This window comes from Bison bison, unplaced genomic scaffold, assembly GCF_000754665.1.
Source record: "Bison bison bison isolate TAMUID 2011002044 unplaced genomic scaffold, Bison_UMD1.0 scf7180017864200, whole genome shotgun sequence".
Taxonomy (NCBI): Eukaryota; Metazoa; Chordata; class Mammalia; order Artiodactyla; family Bovidae; genus Bison; species Bison bison.
In genome coordinates this window covers 2,407,716-2,424,238 of record NW_011494772.1, presented here as the reverse complement: position 1 = coordinate 2,424,238, position 16,523 = coordinate 2,407,716, and the positions used below count along the sequence as shown (strand labels likewise).

Sequence of the window (16,523 nt, the reverse complement as noted above, 5' to 3'; positions counted from 1 at the left end):
AACACATACTATTCTGAAATGATAAAATGCTATCTTAAATTAAACATAAAGTATTTTAAGGCATGTGTATATTATAATCTCAATTATAATACCCATTGTCCAGCTAAAGAAGAGGTAGTAAAATAAAGAAGTAGTAAAAGAAAAGAGTAAAAATAGAAACACAAAAGTAGGTTTCTAGACAAGAATCACAGAAATCAAGTAAATCCAGTTAAAAATATGAAACATGATCTTTTTTTTTTTTTCCCTAGCAGAAAAGAGACAGATTTATTCCAGGAGGGAATCTTTCACCTTTCTAATATACTATGTACCTGGAGTTAGATGTATCAAACAAGATTGGAAAGTCCTTTGTGACATACTAAGAGATACAGAATGGACTGACATGGGATGGACAATATCATCATGAATTCTGGAGTCAGACAAACCAAGGCAGTTCAAATCCTGGTTCTGCCAGTTGTTACAAAGAAATTAATTCTCTTTCATAAAGAGTTTTCAAAAATTGAATGAAATCAGTGCAGAGAGAGCACAAAGTGAGTGCTCAAGTAGTGATATCCATTGATGATAAACATTATTTGTTACTCACGAATTAAGGACACAGTAAACTAGATAAATTATAGTCTTATATTTATTATTAATGCATAAAGTTTGTTTATAAGATTTATCAAATGCCAATGTCTAAGCAGTGTAACAATGAAGAGAGGTTATTCATGGAAATGTTTTTTTGGAAAAATGTCACAAACTTGTCATTTAATTATTAATATGAAATTATTTATAATTTAAAGAAAAATGACAAATTACCAGCACATTCAATCAAAATCAGCTTTTAGTTTTCATTTCAAATATTTATTTCTGAAAACCACCCAAATAATCTTAGTCACCTCATTAAAATTACCTTAAATCCTCACTAAATAATTTCCAAAGTATATTTTATCAATCAAAAATCCAATATAGAATAAACACCGACCACATAGCAAATTCTACTATATAAAGACCAGATGAAGAGCAACACACTGTCCAAATATGTTATGGGATTTGGTTTTGTTTGGGTAATTTAACTTACAGTGGAAATATAAATATAATACGGAAGCCCCATTATATATATATGTATGTGTGTATGTATACATATATATATATACTTACACCTAATGTTATAAATATAATAGAATATATTATATAACATATATATTATATTATGCAGGAACACTGAGCAAAAAATGAGGACTATCCAGAGAAACCTGAGACATATGTTCATTTGTTTCCACTGAGTCCACAGGATTTTTTTTTTTTGTACTAAAAGAATTGTATAACAGATAAGCCTTGTCCCCCTCTCCCCTTTTTTTTTTGTTCAGGTAGTTATGTTGAATCATTCCTCATAAGCTTTGTTGTCACATGACTTGGCTTTTCATGTAATATGATACATTTATAATATATAAAATAACATTTTTAGGTCAATGTTTTATGATTTTAATACAGTATTTTCTATATTTTAACTGAATGAATTAAACTGGCTCTTGTGATTCTAATTTTCCCACTGATTTGTGCATTTTGATACTCTATTCATCCATGTTACTGCCTGTTTTTGTGTATTGTGCACTAAACACTTTTTTCAGCATTGATTGAAATTTGACAACTCTAGTTATTTCAACTAACTGTATTAATTAATACTTTCATATTTAACTACACTTTTCTTCCTCTTCTAGTGGCCATTCAATTAAAAATGGTATTATTTTCTAATTTTTATAACTAATAGTGTCATAAAAATTTAATTAAGTCAATTGAAATTCTACCAAGCAAATAATTATTGTAGTCATCTTCACTTTTACTTTTTATTATCTACTTTAATCAATCAGACTGTATTTATAAATCAAAGATCCTCCTATACTGTGTTTTCTTCCTTTCTATTAATAATATTTAAGTTTTGTGGATCTGTGACTTTTACATCAATTAGACCACTCAGGTTAACCACATAATAAATTTAGCTAAAAAATGCCATTCTTGATAAATTATAGTTTCTTTCCATCCATTAAAATCAAAGTATTTTATGATATACCACAAAAGTGAATCAAATTTTGTTTCAATAATTAAACTTCTCCAGAATTGACATGGACTAAACACAAATGGCTACACATTGATAAACAGACATAATAAAACTAAAAAAAATTATCTTCTACCAGATAGCATTTGACTAAACTTTTCTTTGTCCAATTCTAGTCAATATTTCAAAGTTGCATTGTAGGCTTCTCTAGCTTTTTTAGACTAGTAATTTTCAAGGTTTTTTGCAACTAGTATATACTAGTTTTTATATTTATATTTTATGTCTTTTTGTGTTTCTTAACGAGGAAATGCAAAATGATACAAATGGTATATGTGTATAGTTTTCTTGTTGTAAAATACTTCACTAAAAAGCAGTACAAAATTATGAAACTCCTATCACCAAGATACCTGAGAAAATAAATGCTAACTTCTGAGCACCCTTCTGGTTGTTTCATGGCATACTTTCAAAAACTAGAAATCTGGGTGACATATTTATAACTTTAAAATACTCATTGTATTAAACAATCCACTAATAATTATAACAAAATCACCACTCTAGTCTGAAAATATGTCACAGTGCACAATGCAAGCATTCACAATGGTCACTTTTCCCTTGTTTGCCCTAAAGCATTACTGTTTGAGTTTGACTGTCTAATATTTATGACTTATTCTTATATATTTATAAGCCAAACTTGTACATAGTCTGTTCAATTTGCATTCCTTTCCTTTTTTTGTAATGAAGTTGTGTCACATCATCATCTGGGCTTAAAATTATCTGATAATTTTTCATTCATCTATATCACCTGGACCCTTCATGTAGGGCTTCCCTTGTGGCTCAGTGGTAAAGAATTCATCTGCCAATGCAGGAGACTCAGGTTTGATCCCTGAGTCAGAAAGATCCCTTGGAGAAGAAAATGGCAACCCATTCCAGTATTCTTGCCTGGGAAATCTCATGGACAGAGGAGCCTGGCAAGCTACAGTCCATGGGGTGGCAAAGAGTGGACACAACTTAATGACTAAACAACAACAACAGCAACCCTTCGTATTCCAAAAACTCACTAGCAACACATGTTTTCAAATGCCAGTAGCTACTATTCACTGGGCGCCCTCTATAAATGAGATATTGTATTAGATACTTCACAGTCTTTATGTAACCTTTACAATTACACTACAAGGTAAATATTATTTCCTTTAAAAAACAAAACGAACCAAAAAACCACTCTGCATGTTCCCCAAACTCACACATTTCATACAGAATCCAAATAAGCTTGACACTAAATCCAATGCTTTGTTTAATATCATCTAGCTTATTTACTACAATAAAGCAATCTGTTAAAATGATTGATTCCTACATATACTTGATAAATCTAACAAAAATGAAATAGGAAAAAAGACAGCTCTTCTTGAAAGAGGCAGAATGACACAGATAGAAAATGAATTGAGAGAAAGATGAAGTTTAAACCTGTGGTTGAAATTTGAATAAACCATCTACCTTATAATGATTTCATGTTAGTCACTCACTCATGTCCAACTCTTAGCAATGCCATGGACTGTAGCCCACCAGTCTCCTCTGTCCATGGGATTCTCTAGGCAAGGATACTGGAATGGGTTGCCAATTCCTTCTCCAGGGGATCTTTCCAAGCCAGGGATTGAACACAGGTCTCCTGCATTGCAGGCAGATTCATTATCATCTGACCCACTAGGGAAGCCCTTAAAAACCAACTTCCAGACATTCCCAGAGGGTGTGGAACTGCTTCCTTGTACACCCAGAGCACATTAACCGATTTGACCCACATGAACTTGTTCTACCTAAATAATACTTCTGAATCTTCTCTCCTGTCTCCACGAAACTATTGGTTTCTTAAAGAAGTCTTTCCTTTTCACATAAATTTTCTCTGGTCTTTCTTTTCAAACTTAATTTTGTTTCTCCTTTTTCTAGTCGCATTTAATATTTTACAATGATAAAAAATCATTTAGTGATGACACAGACTATTATTTCCAATTAATGTATAAATTATATTTTATGGTTATCTTGACAAAAATAACATTAATATTACCATTTTCACATACAATTCTGATTTCATCAGTCAGATGATATTCTCTCCAATTGTTTCTTTACAGTGAAAACATTACAAGGAAACTACTATTCTATATAGTCAAAATAAACTCTTTTGTAATGTGCGGTAATGTCACAAATTTAAAAGTTCTTATGGGAAAACCTATGTGATTTTGGATTTGACAATGCATTTTAGAAACAACATGAAAAGCATGATCCATAAAGGAAAAAAATATATACTCTGGACTTCATTAAAATTAAAAACTTTGGCTCCGCAAAAAGTGCTAGGAGAATAAATAGATAAGTCACATACTGGGAGAAAATATTTGTAAAAGACAGAACTGATAAAAGACTGTTTCCAAAATATACAAAGCACTCTTAAAAGTCAACAAGAAAACAAACAACTTGATTAAAATATGGACAAAAGTTCTAAACAGACACCTCACTGAAGATGAAATACATATGGCAAATAGACATATGAAAACATGCCCAACATCAGATATTATTAGAGAACAGCAAATTAAGGCAAAAATCAGATACCATTACACAGCTATTAGAATGGCTAAAATCCAGAACACAGATGACACCAAATGCTGAGAAGGAAATGGAGCAACACTGAACTCTCGTTCACTGCTGGGAAGAAGGCAAAATGGTGCATGGACAGTTTGGCATTTTTCTACAAAGCTAAGCTTAGTTTTAACAAAAAAAGTATTTGGTGATGATGCTAAAAATAGGATTCAATGAAATAAGCTTTACACCATTGGCAAGTGAAATAATCTGAGTAATTCATTGACTAGTAGGTTGACTAAGGAGTAACACTAACTTCTTATCAGTATTAGTTGATCTTTGATTATATATCCACTATTTAACACTTAGAAACTACTCCTCTGTACATAATTTTAGTATACTTTTGAAAATAAAGTATTATAAGGCCATTCTTATATTGAATTGATATAAATATTCATAATAATTATTATATAGATTTATTATTAAAAGATTCCAATTTATAATAGACACTTAAATTGATATTATTGCACCAACTTGTGGATAAACAGCACAGTATCTACTATTTTTTTCTACCTAAGAACTTCAGTGAAAAAAATACACAGTTATGCTAATAAAGACATATAACATTAATTTCAACACCATGCAGAGTGCTTAGAAATGTCAACTCTCATTATGGTAGTAGCACTGTAAGTGAATGGGCTTATTTTTCTGATTAATAGATTTCTAAACCTTAGAAAGACACTACTTCTGGAAGGGAAAAAACCATGAGGCTCTGAATGGATACATTTTAATCCTGTTTGTATTCTTATTATACTATCTTTTTCCTTTATGTTTGCCAAGCTTGTGGCTTTAAAATAAGGCACTATTACAAAAACCTGGTTGCCACTGAGTATTTGTACCTTTACATAAAACAGCTTAGAGGAGCATGTGGGCTACATCAGGCTCAATTTCCCTTCATATATCATATTTCATCAATTTGAAGTCATTGTTTCATATTTTGATTCTAAATTTTTACAGTTAATGGCATTTTAGAATAGCTGTGAGCCAGGCAGTGATTTTGATATGATTGACATTGACTGTCGCGCTATTCTTTGGTCAGAACTGTTGACACTGTAGTCATTTCAGTTAAGCTACATTCATTATGGGGATGTACAAATTGAGTTTAATTATAATTTAAAATGTCTTCCCCAATTCCTCTATTGTCAGTAAATACATTGTCAGTAAATGCTATTGTTATTTGAAGCTTAAAACAAAAATTTGGGCATAGATTTAACACTGCTGAGAAAGTATTTATTGTTAGAGAAATGGCCAAAAATCTGTATTTTTTTGTGAAACAAAAATTAAGCTATTTAATAAAAGAAGGAAGAAACACTTAGGTAGCAAAAAGTGCCTGATTCCTGAGATACTTCAAAAGGATTGTTTGTCACCACCTAACTAAATGCATGAGAAACTGTCTATTCCTTCAGAAAGGATGAACGAAACTTGAAAGTATTAAGAGGTTGGTCTGATTAATGCATCACACAGAAATATTCTTAAGACATTGTGTCATGGCTTAATTGGTGGCACATTTTTTTCCTTAAAATGAGATAATAGAGATAGTACTGTCAAGTTACATTTGGAGAAATTCAGATTATTTAAAGAACATGAAATAAGCTATAAATTGTTAAAGATAAATAACACTTCCTCTTCTGAAACTACCTAAAAACCACAATATTCTCATATTAGAAAACAAAAATCCAGGAAAAGAAAAAATGGGTCCAATAGAAGAGACAAGAAGTGATTAGTGTCACAAAGTTATAAGAAAAATCTCTGACCCAGTGACAAGGTGAATAATGACATCATGAAGAAGACCAACAGCATAGGATGTGGGGCCACTACCCCTAGCTGACTACTTATACCATGCTTATGGTGGTAGTTATACCATGCTATGCTTTTGATTGAATTGCATGTCAAGCTGTGAGTCTATAAGAGTAAAACATTAATTTACAGAATGACTATTAACATAGATGGGAAAAATGTCATGTCTTGATTTTATCTTACTTCAAAGAGGATAGATAATAATTTTTTAACTTCTATAGCAGCCTTTATGTGTATAAAGTCTATATAAATAATTTAGAATTATAAACACAAATACTATTTTATATGTGCATTTGTATTTCAATATAAGTAGTTTATATATATACATTCATTCATACATATATGTGTTATGACAATTATTTCATAGGTATGTATATATGTGTATATATATACATATAAAGCTATGTCATATCATTAAATGCCATGTCTTTCAAAATTTGCCCTGTGGATTATTTTTTAGGAAGAATGTCAGTTTTCATACTTTCAAGGCCCACATGCAACTTTTTATGTTAATTTATTTATATGTTCTTTTTAACAGTCTGGGATACCCATTTTATTTACTAATTACAGAATCAATAAAAAAATCATTTTCCAAGTAATTGTCCCATGTGAAAATACAGCAGAGGCTGAGTCTGTTTCTACAACAAAGGAAACAGGTGTGTGAACAGAGAAAAGCTGCAAGTAAAGAGAAAGAACAAATGAATGCTTACTAGGCAATCTGGGGAAAACAGCTGAATGAAGTAAAGACAGTGTCTCTGGCAAATAGAGAATTTTTTACGACAGGCTTTTTCTACCCTCAGGCACAATTACAACAGCTGTACGATATAGCCTCTATCAGTCATAATCTAGAACAGCGCCTCTCTATTAACCAAGCAATAGAGGAGCAAAATTACTTAGACCAGTCCATATGAGACACTCTGTTTGCTGCAATGCATTCTGATGGCTTAATTAGGTGAAGCGTGTGACACATGGGGTTTTTCAAGCCAGGTTCATCACAAAGGCCATATCGTCAAAGCAGAATGGTCCTGGGCTCTACAGCTAGATTACAAAGATGAGCTTCTTCATTGAGTGACCTATAGCTAATGAGGTCTGTTAGTTTGCTTCCATCTCCTTAAACAATTAGGGGAAGCCTTATACTAGTAGACCAAGGCTAATGAAGAGCATGGAACTGAGTACAGCTGGCAAATTCTCTCAAGATCTCATCTCTAGTTGAGTGACATTCTCTTGAAAATAAGGAATGCATTTTACTTTTTAAAGCATTTCTTCTCTTTAGACTCGACACTTCTATTTCCAATAGAAATAAGATTTCCAATCCTATTTAGCACCCACAAACACACATATATAAACAACAAGTAAACAAAGGTCACATCATGAAACCAAATGACATACAGTCAAGGAATATTTTAAATGTGCTTGTGTCAGTGAAGTGAGGAAAAAACCTGAGAAACACAATTACACTAAGAGAATAAATCATATATACTAGACATCTTAACAATGATTTATTCCATAGTTTGATTGCATTATTGATCTTATGAACACTAACGTGTTTAATTGTCCAAAAAAGTTTGAATGGCATTAATATCCGTACAAAAGATAATGGTAAATAATGTACATATATGCATATATACACAAGTGTATACATGAATGGTGACTTTAAATAGCATTATAAAGTCATTCAACTAAAGTCCAGCAAAAAACATAAAGCAAATATTGCTTCTAAAAACCAAATGGAAGTATACCTGAATACCTTTTCTATTTGATCTTGTAAAACAACTGTATATTGTAAGTCATCAAACAATAAATACACAAAAATAAAATCACCTCGTAGCATGCTCCTGTCTGCCTAATTTCATTAATGATGTCACCATCGGCCTATCTTCCAACAATGAGTCTTGAAGTCATTCGTGATGCCTCTCTCTCCTTCTTCTCCTCACTTTCTATCATCACCCAGTTTTTCTGACTCTACATCCTACACGTTTTATTTTCAAACATGTCCCTTTCCTATCTTTGTTGTCTGTATAGTGAGGCATCTGCCATAGTTTTAGCAATCTCTTCCTCTTGCTAATTTATTCATATATAAATAAACATTCCATGAATAATTTCTATACACTGCTTCCATTTTTTTGGTTATGATAATAATTCTAAAAACCCCCAACAGTGCTTTCCTCTCTTCTATTATAATGATAATTTATAATTGAAAAATTAGATGTACAATTTTTTTTTTTACTATTTTTTCCTTTACAGAGAAAAATAAAGTAAGAAGATACAATGCTGGTTTATATTTACATTGCTTCTTCCAACCTTAAAAAGTACTGTGTAGTGTTAAAAGTCAAATAGGTGTTGAATTAATAAATAAAAATAAAAGAAATAATTTGATGATAAATGAAACAATTAGATGGACCAACCACATTTCCACTGAATTACAGTTAAGAAAAAAAAATTATTTGGCTACTTCCCACCTTAAACTCTCCCATCAGCTCCCTTTTGACCAGAGTTTATCTTTAAAACTGCTTAGCTCAGTATAAAATGTTCCTCAAGATTTGAATTTCAAATTACTCTCTGGACTATCTGCAAACATCCCTTAATATACATTTTTCCTTTCTACCAGCCAAACAAGAGTTCTCACAGTCATCGTGACTCTGTCTCCTGGCATGAGCCCCAAATTTTCTTTCCCCACTCAGAGAGAACTCCTAAAACTCAGGTACCTACCCCATAGTAGGAACTTAATTAATGGACTGTTTTTGTTCACCTGCTTCGTGAGGTCTTTCATGAGCTCCTCGAATTGTTCTACAGATAACCTCCTCCTTACTTATTGGACATGTCTTTTTTTCCCCTCAATGGCACTTGTAATTAGCTACTGTCCCACTATACCCATACAGTTCAGACTGGGCCAGTGACATTTGATTTTAGACAATAATGAGATTATCATCAATGTTAGTAAGAGCAACTCCTTATAATAATATCCAAATTATTTGATCATTTAATCTATCATTCAGATAAAAATAACACGGGATAATTCTGACATTCTTTCTGAGGGGTAAACTGACATAAGGAAAGAAGAAGTAATTGGACAAAGTAACATAACTAATACATAGCAAAGACACGGTTCAAATACAGTCCTTCTGAGCCAAAGGTCACCTTTTCTCTGCTGTGAACTTTTGATGTTCTTGATGTTTCCTGAGTTGTCCTTCTTCTCTTCTTTCTTTCCCTTCTTTCCTCCTGTCCTTTTCTTCTTTCCATCCACCCTTTCTCTTTATGGGTGTGTTCTTCTATTATTTTTAAACAAAATTTGAAAAGCAGTATACAAAAAATATCTGGTTTATTTAATGATTTTCTTCTAGTGTTCTATAATGCTTATAGAAATGTGTAAAATTAAGTTTTTATTCTATTTAGTTTGTAGTGACTATTGGTTTTAGATATCATATTCATGCATAAGTCATAAATTCATACTTTGTCTTTTTACAGTCCCTAACAGATCTGACTTACCCACTACCAATACAATATTGTAAAGTTTAAAAATAAAATAAAATTTAAAAAAATAAATAAAATAAAAATTACAAGGGGGAAAAAAAAAATAAACACAGTGACAGTGTCAGCCAACAATTCAGCTGGGGCTCATGAAAATATTTCATTCATTTGAAAATCAAAAGAAGAAAATAAACATTTACAGTCAAAGATTATATTCATGTTGATGCCAACACAATTTTAATAAACAGTGTTTTATGCTCTTTCATGGCAAAAAACTCCACAAAGGCAGAAGTAGCTATGGCTACCATTAGTCATAATGCAACTCTGATTCTTAGCCTTTTTTTCAGAAAGTTTACATAACTTATAAATTATTCTAATTTGAATATAAATTCCCAGCCACTTATGTCTGAGACAATACTTTATTAAGACTGGGACAAAGTTTAGGAAACCTTTTACCTATTAGGCAAAACTAAGTTAGAATCTGTAAAGACATTTTTAATTATACAGGTTAATTTTCACGATTGATTTCCTCAGTGGCTATTTTCTTGAGCTATTGCCTCAAAATTGTATTTTTCAAACTATAAATAATATTATAAGACAAAATAGCAAGAAACGTAAGTAAAACAATGCAAAATAAACAGCATTAGCCTTAAATTTGTTCTCCCAATTCCTTGCAATATATATAAAATAAATATCTTCAAATATTTTCATCTCTTTATACAGATAATAAGTAGTTTTGAACCTGTTTATTATATCAACCTAAACTTTGTCAAAAGCTATAGTTCTTAAATATTCTGTGTACTACATTAATAGAGGGTATTTGTAAAACTTCTGGTTCCTTGGGTCAAAACCAGGCTCTCTGCTTCAGTGGTTCTATTATGGGCCATTGGCAACTTTAGTTTTAATAAACATTCAAAAAATATATATTTAAGAAAAAAATATACGGAAAACATATTGAGAAACACTTTTCTGGTCATACAGATTTACTAAGTAGCATTTATAATCAACCCATGTTTTTAATAGTAAAATTTCTATCAATGCATAATTGGAAGAGGTAAATAACATTTTAAAGTAATTTTAAGTCTGAATATTTTATTCTAGTAGAAGAGACAAGCACCTTTGTAAATTTTTAAAATTAATTGATACACTTCTGAATAGTCAGTGCAACTTTAAAAAAAAAAAAAAAACTACCTAAGAACAAGCAATGCTATAGTCTCCAAATAATATATACATTTTTCTTATCAATTTCCCATGGCTACTGTGCTATAGAAACTAATAACAACTTTTGAAAAAAAAATTGTGGATAAAACCCTTTGTGGAATGCATAGATGAAACATTCTTAGTTAAATAAATTAGTCAAATAAAAAATGTTTAAAGATTCTATCATATTTTAATTTCAGAAACTGATGTATAGAATGGTCTTATGGACTCTGTTGGAGAGGGAGAGGGTGGGAAGATTTGGGAGAATGGCATTGAAACATGTATAATATCATGTATGAAACGAGTTGCCAGTCCAGGTTTGATGCAAGATACTGGATGCTTGGGGCTGGTGCACTGGGACGACCCAGAGGGATGGTATGGGGAGGGAGGAGGGAGGAGGGTTCAGGATGGGGAACAAATGTATACCTGTGGCGGATTCATTTCGATATTTGGCAAAACTAATATAATATTGTAAAGTTTAAAAATAAAATAAAATTAAAAAAAAAGAAACTTACTTTCTTTTTTCTTTTTTTTTGCATTATACAGAAGATTTTTAAAATCTGAAATAATCCCTCAAATCTATTCAAAATCTACTGGGAATTTAACACATAAAACTAATCACAAAACTTAGGGAAGCTTTGGAGTTGTATGTACATACTTCCTATTATTTCTAGAATTTTGTGTAAAGAATTATTTCATTAACATTTGCAATTTATCCATGGATGATTCAAGTCCAGATAACACTTAGCTCCTTGCCATTACCATCCTTTGACTAAAGCATCAAGGAACTGCAGTGGTGGTGGCTGGGGATGGGTGGATGGGTGGGGAGGGTAAGCAGTGAATCATTTCAGACAATTTCACACTCAAGGCTTGTTGACATGAGGCCGGGCAAAGGAAATAACCCTGTCAGCACCTGCATCTTTAATGAAGGACAGCACTGCTGCACATTCAGAGAAGAGAGAGGGAAAAATAAATCACATTTAACTCTAAAGTGGGCTGTCAGATGTATTCAAAGAGAAATGCAACCCTGTGCACTTTCCCATCCTCACATATCTCCATTTAAAATCTTACAATATATACTTAGAATTCAACATTTTCATCATTGATGTTCTTCCGATTTTCAATTCAGCCAACTATATATAAAATGTATACTTTTAAAACATATCATTTAACATTTGTTTTTTATTATCTTTATGACATCCTTTGCAATCAGAGGTAGATATTCAAAATGGAAGATGGGTAACTGTCAGGGTTCTTCATAGCAGAGATTAAATAAACATCTGGCCTAGCCCAGGTAAGCATGCCTCAAAAGATAACCACAGTTGATTTAAGAGTTTTTTATATGTGAGTAAGAGATGAGGAAAATTGAAAAGATGAACATCTAACTGGTTTTATTACAGAGTCTTTAATGGGCTCTCTATACACCAAAGGCAGCAACTCAAACGGGCAAGGGACACTCATTCCTAGGATCCACCTCTTAATTATTCCATTTCTTTTAAAATGGGTTAAATTTTCACCAAAAAGAGTATTTTTTCATTTCAAATGGACATGTAATTTCCAGTCATTTCTGATCTACCAACCACTTCACAGACAATATTTTAAAACATAACAGTTTTAAAAATGTATTATATAGGGGAAAAAATAGAAAAAAACAAAACAAAACCCTGAGCTTGGTAATCTATCAATTCAAGCATTCTTTTAATATTGAATCACACCTAGTAACCACATCATAGGATTTCCCTGGTGGCTCAGTGGTAAAGAAAGAATCTGCCTGCCAATGCAAGAGGTGCAGGTTTGATCCCTGAGTCAGGAAGATTCTCTGGAGAAGGAAATGGTAACCCACTCCTGTATTTTTGCTTTGGAAATCCCACGGACAGCAGAGCCTGGTAGACTACAGTCCATGGGGTCACAGAGTTGAACGCAACCTATCAACTAAACAACAGCAAAACCTCATCACAGTGTGAGTGAAAACCTCTTTATTATGTGACAATGAAATAATCTTCATTTTGATAGCTGTCTTCATAGCTTTTTAATTAGGCATCTTGTACCCTGAGGGATCTTGTTCTGGTAGATGCTCTACTCACAGCTCACCAAGTTATATTCTAAAGACCATATACGCCTCCTTAGTTTTTTAGAAACATGGTACTTTTTTTTGTTTTGTTCTACTTATCTGACTTTTGAAATTAATTTCTTATGAAGGAGGATATTCTTTCTTAAGGGAAAGATTAGAAGCAAATCAGCTGAATGAGAAACTGCGTTTTGAAAAAGTCACTAGTATTCAGTCGTCTGTCTTTGATCTTCTGAGCTATGTTAAACTCAGTTCAGGTCAAGGGCCTCTACTGAACATAATAAAGCTGGAACAGCAACAGGAAGAATCAGGATCTCACTTCATGTGAGATCTCACTTCACTTTAATGTAAAGGAGGAGAGATTTTGAGACTGAGGACTCCTTTCAATAGATTTTCTAATCTCCTTAGCCTGAAACCAATGTTTCTGGATGGAGGCAGTTAAAAAAATCCACTCTGCAGATGTTCCTTTTCAAAGCTAACAGTGTATTTCTTTTGACAGGTAAATCACTTTGAAATAATTCTTGAACTCTCTGGTCCTGGACAGGAAAGACATTTAGGTTTATAAATCCCAATTTTGGGGGTATCCTTGCTTCTCTTCAAGGCATTGTCTCAAAATAGGCCTTGAGTTTCTAATCTGTATAACATATTTTTGCTAACTGCTAGCCAATTGATCATCTATGTACCTGATCTATAGATTGTATTAAATAAACTCATGCATTTTAAGCTCTCTTTAGTCTTGAAATGCTTGCATGTAAGATAGTAAGTTTTGATAAATTTTGGAATTAAGTGTTCAAGTTGATATGTCTTCTTTGAATTTATATATTTTCTTGACTACAAAGGTAACTCTATGTTACACAGATAAATCTTACACCCATTACGTACCATATACTTTGTACACACAATCTATATATGTAGAAGTAATCTACATATCTAGATTAATAAAGATGACTAACACCACACTAGACCATTTTGAGATTTGATTACCTGGTCAAAAACTATATTATGGGCTAAATTTATTGACCTGGAGCAGTTATTAGCTGATAAGGACAATTGCATCGACACTATACCTGAAACTATAGTCACAGCTTACAAAACACTTTCATATAATCTTTTTAATCCTGATACTTTGAAATACAACAAACTATTTTATACTTATATTTGCATTTTAATACACTTAAAAATGTTTAACATTTTTTCATATTGTCATTTTTTGATTTGGATTCATTCACTAATTTTAGTCAGTACTCAGCAAAAGAATGGCAAGATAATAGAATGGACAGGTTAAAATGAAAAACTTTAGTGGTTTAGTAGTAATTTCAGAGTGTCACTCTAATAGAGTACAAAGCAGATAAACAGACTTTGCTACAACAGACTTTAACTTTGCTATATACTTCCACCCTCTGGAAATACTTTTAACAGATCTAAATACACTTTTTGCTCATAACTCTTTATTTCTAAATAAATATATCAATTTTAACCCACCAGGAGAAAAATTCAAATTCCAAGATTATAAATATTTGAAAATCTGATTTGTATGTGGATATGCATGATAAGTTACAAATAGTTATGAATATTAAAACAAGGAGAAAAAAAAAAAACTCAGGCTTCACATTTTGGTTTAATAAAACACCAAATGTCATTATTTTATAGATAACTTGGCTAAATTATGATGATGTATTAAAGTATATCCAAGTTAACTGTCATTTCCCCATAGTTTTAACTATGAGGAACATTGACATTACATTCTGATTAGTGTGTTAATACATTTTTCTTTTTTCCTCTACCTTAAAATGGAATTTAATCAAGTTCCTACAAAAGAGCTTAAGGAAAGCTTTATACAGAACCATTAATGAAATTATGATATCAAGGAACAAGATTTCTAACATTGTGAAAAACAACAGTAACGACAGCAGCAACACACAGCAAGTTGCATTTTTATTCTGACATTGTTCCACCTGTGAATTAGCATATCACTACTCCAAAGGAATTTCAGGTATGTTTCCCTTTTTCTGATATTTCTTTCCTACTGTACTAACATGTATAGTGACTTTGCTACTCTTTTTGTGTCACCCACACAAGTACTTTGTTCCCAACTATAATTGTTCTTCCACTACTCTAACTCACTTAATAATTTTTAACACATTTCAGTAACAGTAGATTTTTGTGAATCTTCTCAGTTTCTCTAGGAAATTAACAAAGTGCTGTATACTCAAGAATAATATTTGATTTCTGAAATTTCTCAGCACACACACTTAAGAAACCATTCACTCAGACTTACAAGTTCCAAAGAAAACAAACAAATTCAATTTACAACACATAAAATAAAAATGAACTTAAAGCAAAGAAGAAATGCTGATCAAGGTTTGATGAGACAAATGCATGGCACTTACCTGGAATAAGCTGTGCCAGGAACAAGTGACTTTTTGACAAGCTGAGGAGTGATATTATGGCCAAAAAAGGAGCATGTGTCCATTTCATCTTTGTCCCTTCCTTGCATTACACCCAGCCAGTTATACAGATATGTTTTATCTAGGAGGAAAAAAAAAAACAAACAGAATTGTTTTCATGGTTAGCTATGTTGAGATAGAGATAATATTAAAAATATTTTGTGAAAAATCATAGTGCAAATGCCTTTAAAATGTCATTTATCAAAATTATAAAACATAAATAGTTAAAATGAATACAACTTATACAAAGTGTATTTTGGGATATACCTTTTGAGCAAATATAGTACTTATTAATTTTGAAAATTCATTTTTAGCAGATATCAATAGCAAATGATTCCTTGGTTTTCTCTATCCTTTAGGGGATGACAGATCAGTGTTTCTGATTTCCTATCACTTGATACAGAATGCTCTCATCAAGCCTAGAACCTCTACTGTTATTCATTCACTAAATAAATATTTACATGCTGTTCATAAAAAGCCAGTCACTATAATTTTTGAGGACACAGCAAAAGAAAAATTAAAAAAGGAACTAAATTCTATCTTCATTCAGGTACATAAATATAATGTGAGGCCATTTTAGTTAGTTCAGTCGCTCAGTCATGTCCGACTCTTTGCGACCCCATGAATTGCAGCACACCAGGCCTCCCTGTCCATCACCAACTCCTGGAGTTCACCCAAACTCATATCCATTGAGTCGGTGATGCCATCCAGCCATCTCACCCTCTGTCGTCCCCTTCTCCTCCTGTCCCCAATCCCTCCCAGCATCAGGGTCTTTTCCAATCAGTCAACTCTTCACATAAGCTGGCCAAAGTATTGGAGTTTCAGCTTTAGCATCATTCCTTCCAAAGAAATCCCAGGGCTGATCTCCTTTAGGACGGACTGGTTGGAT

General features: G+C 32.2%; 1 protein-coding gene across 1 annotated transcript in view; it reads right to left on the bottom strand.

Annotated features, from left to right (window-relative positions):
• ROBO1 (roundabout, axon guidance receptor, homolog 1 (Drosophila)) overlaps positions 1 to 16,523 on the bottom strand; it is a 1,299,652-nt gene that overhangs the window by 1,123,072 nt on the left and 160,057 nt on the right. Inside the window, exon 2 of the mRNA XM_010844344.1 lies at positions 15,578 to 15,716. Within this exon, the coding sequence (XP_010842646.1) occupies positions 15,578 to 15,665 (88 nt within the window). The 5' untranslated portion in view covers positions 15,666 to 15,716. The remainder of the gene's footprint in view (positions 1 to 15,577; positions 15,717 to 16,523) is intronic.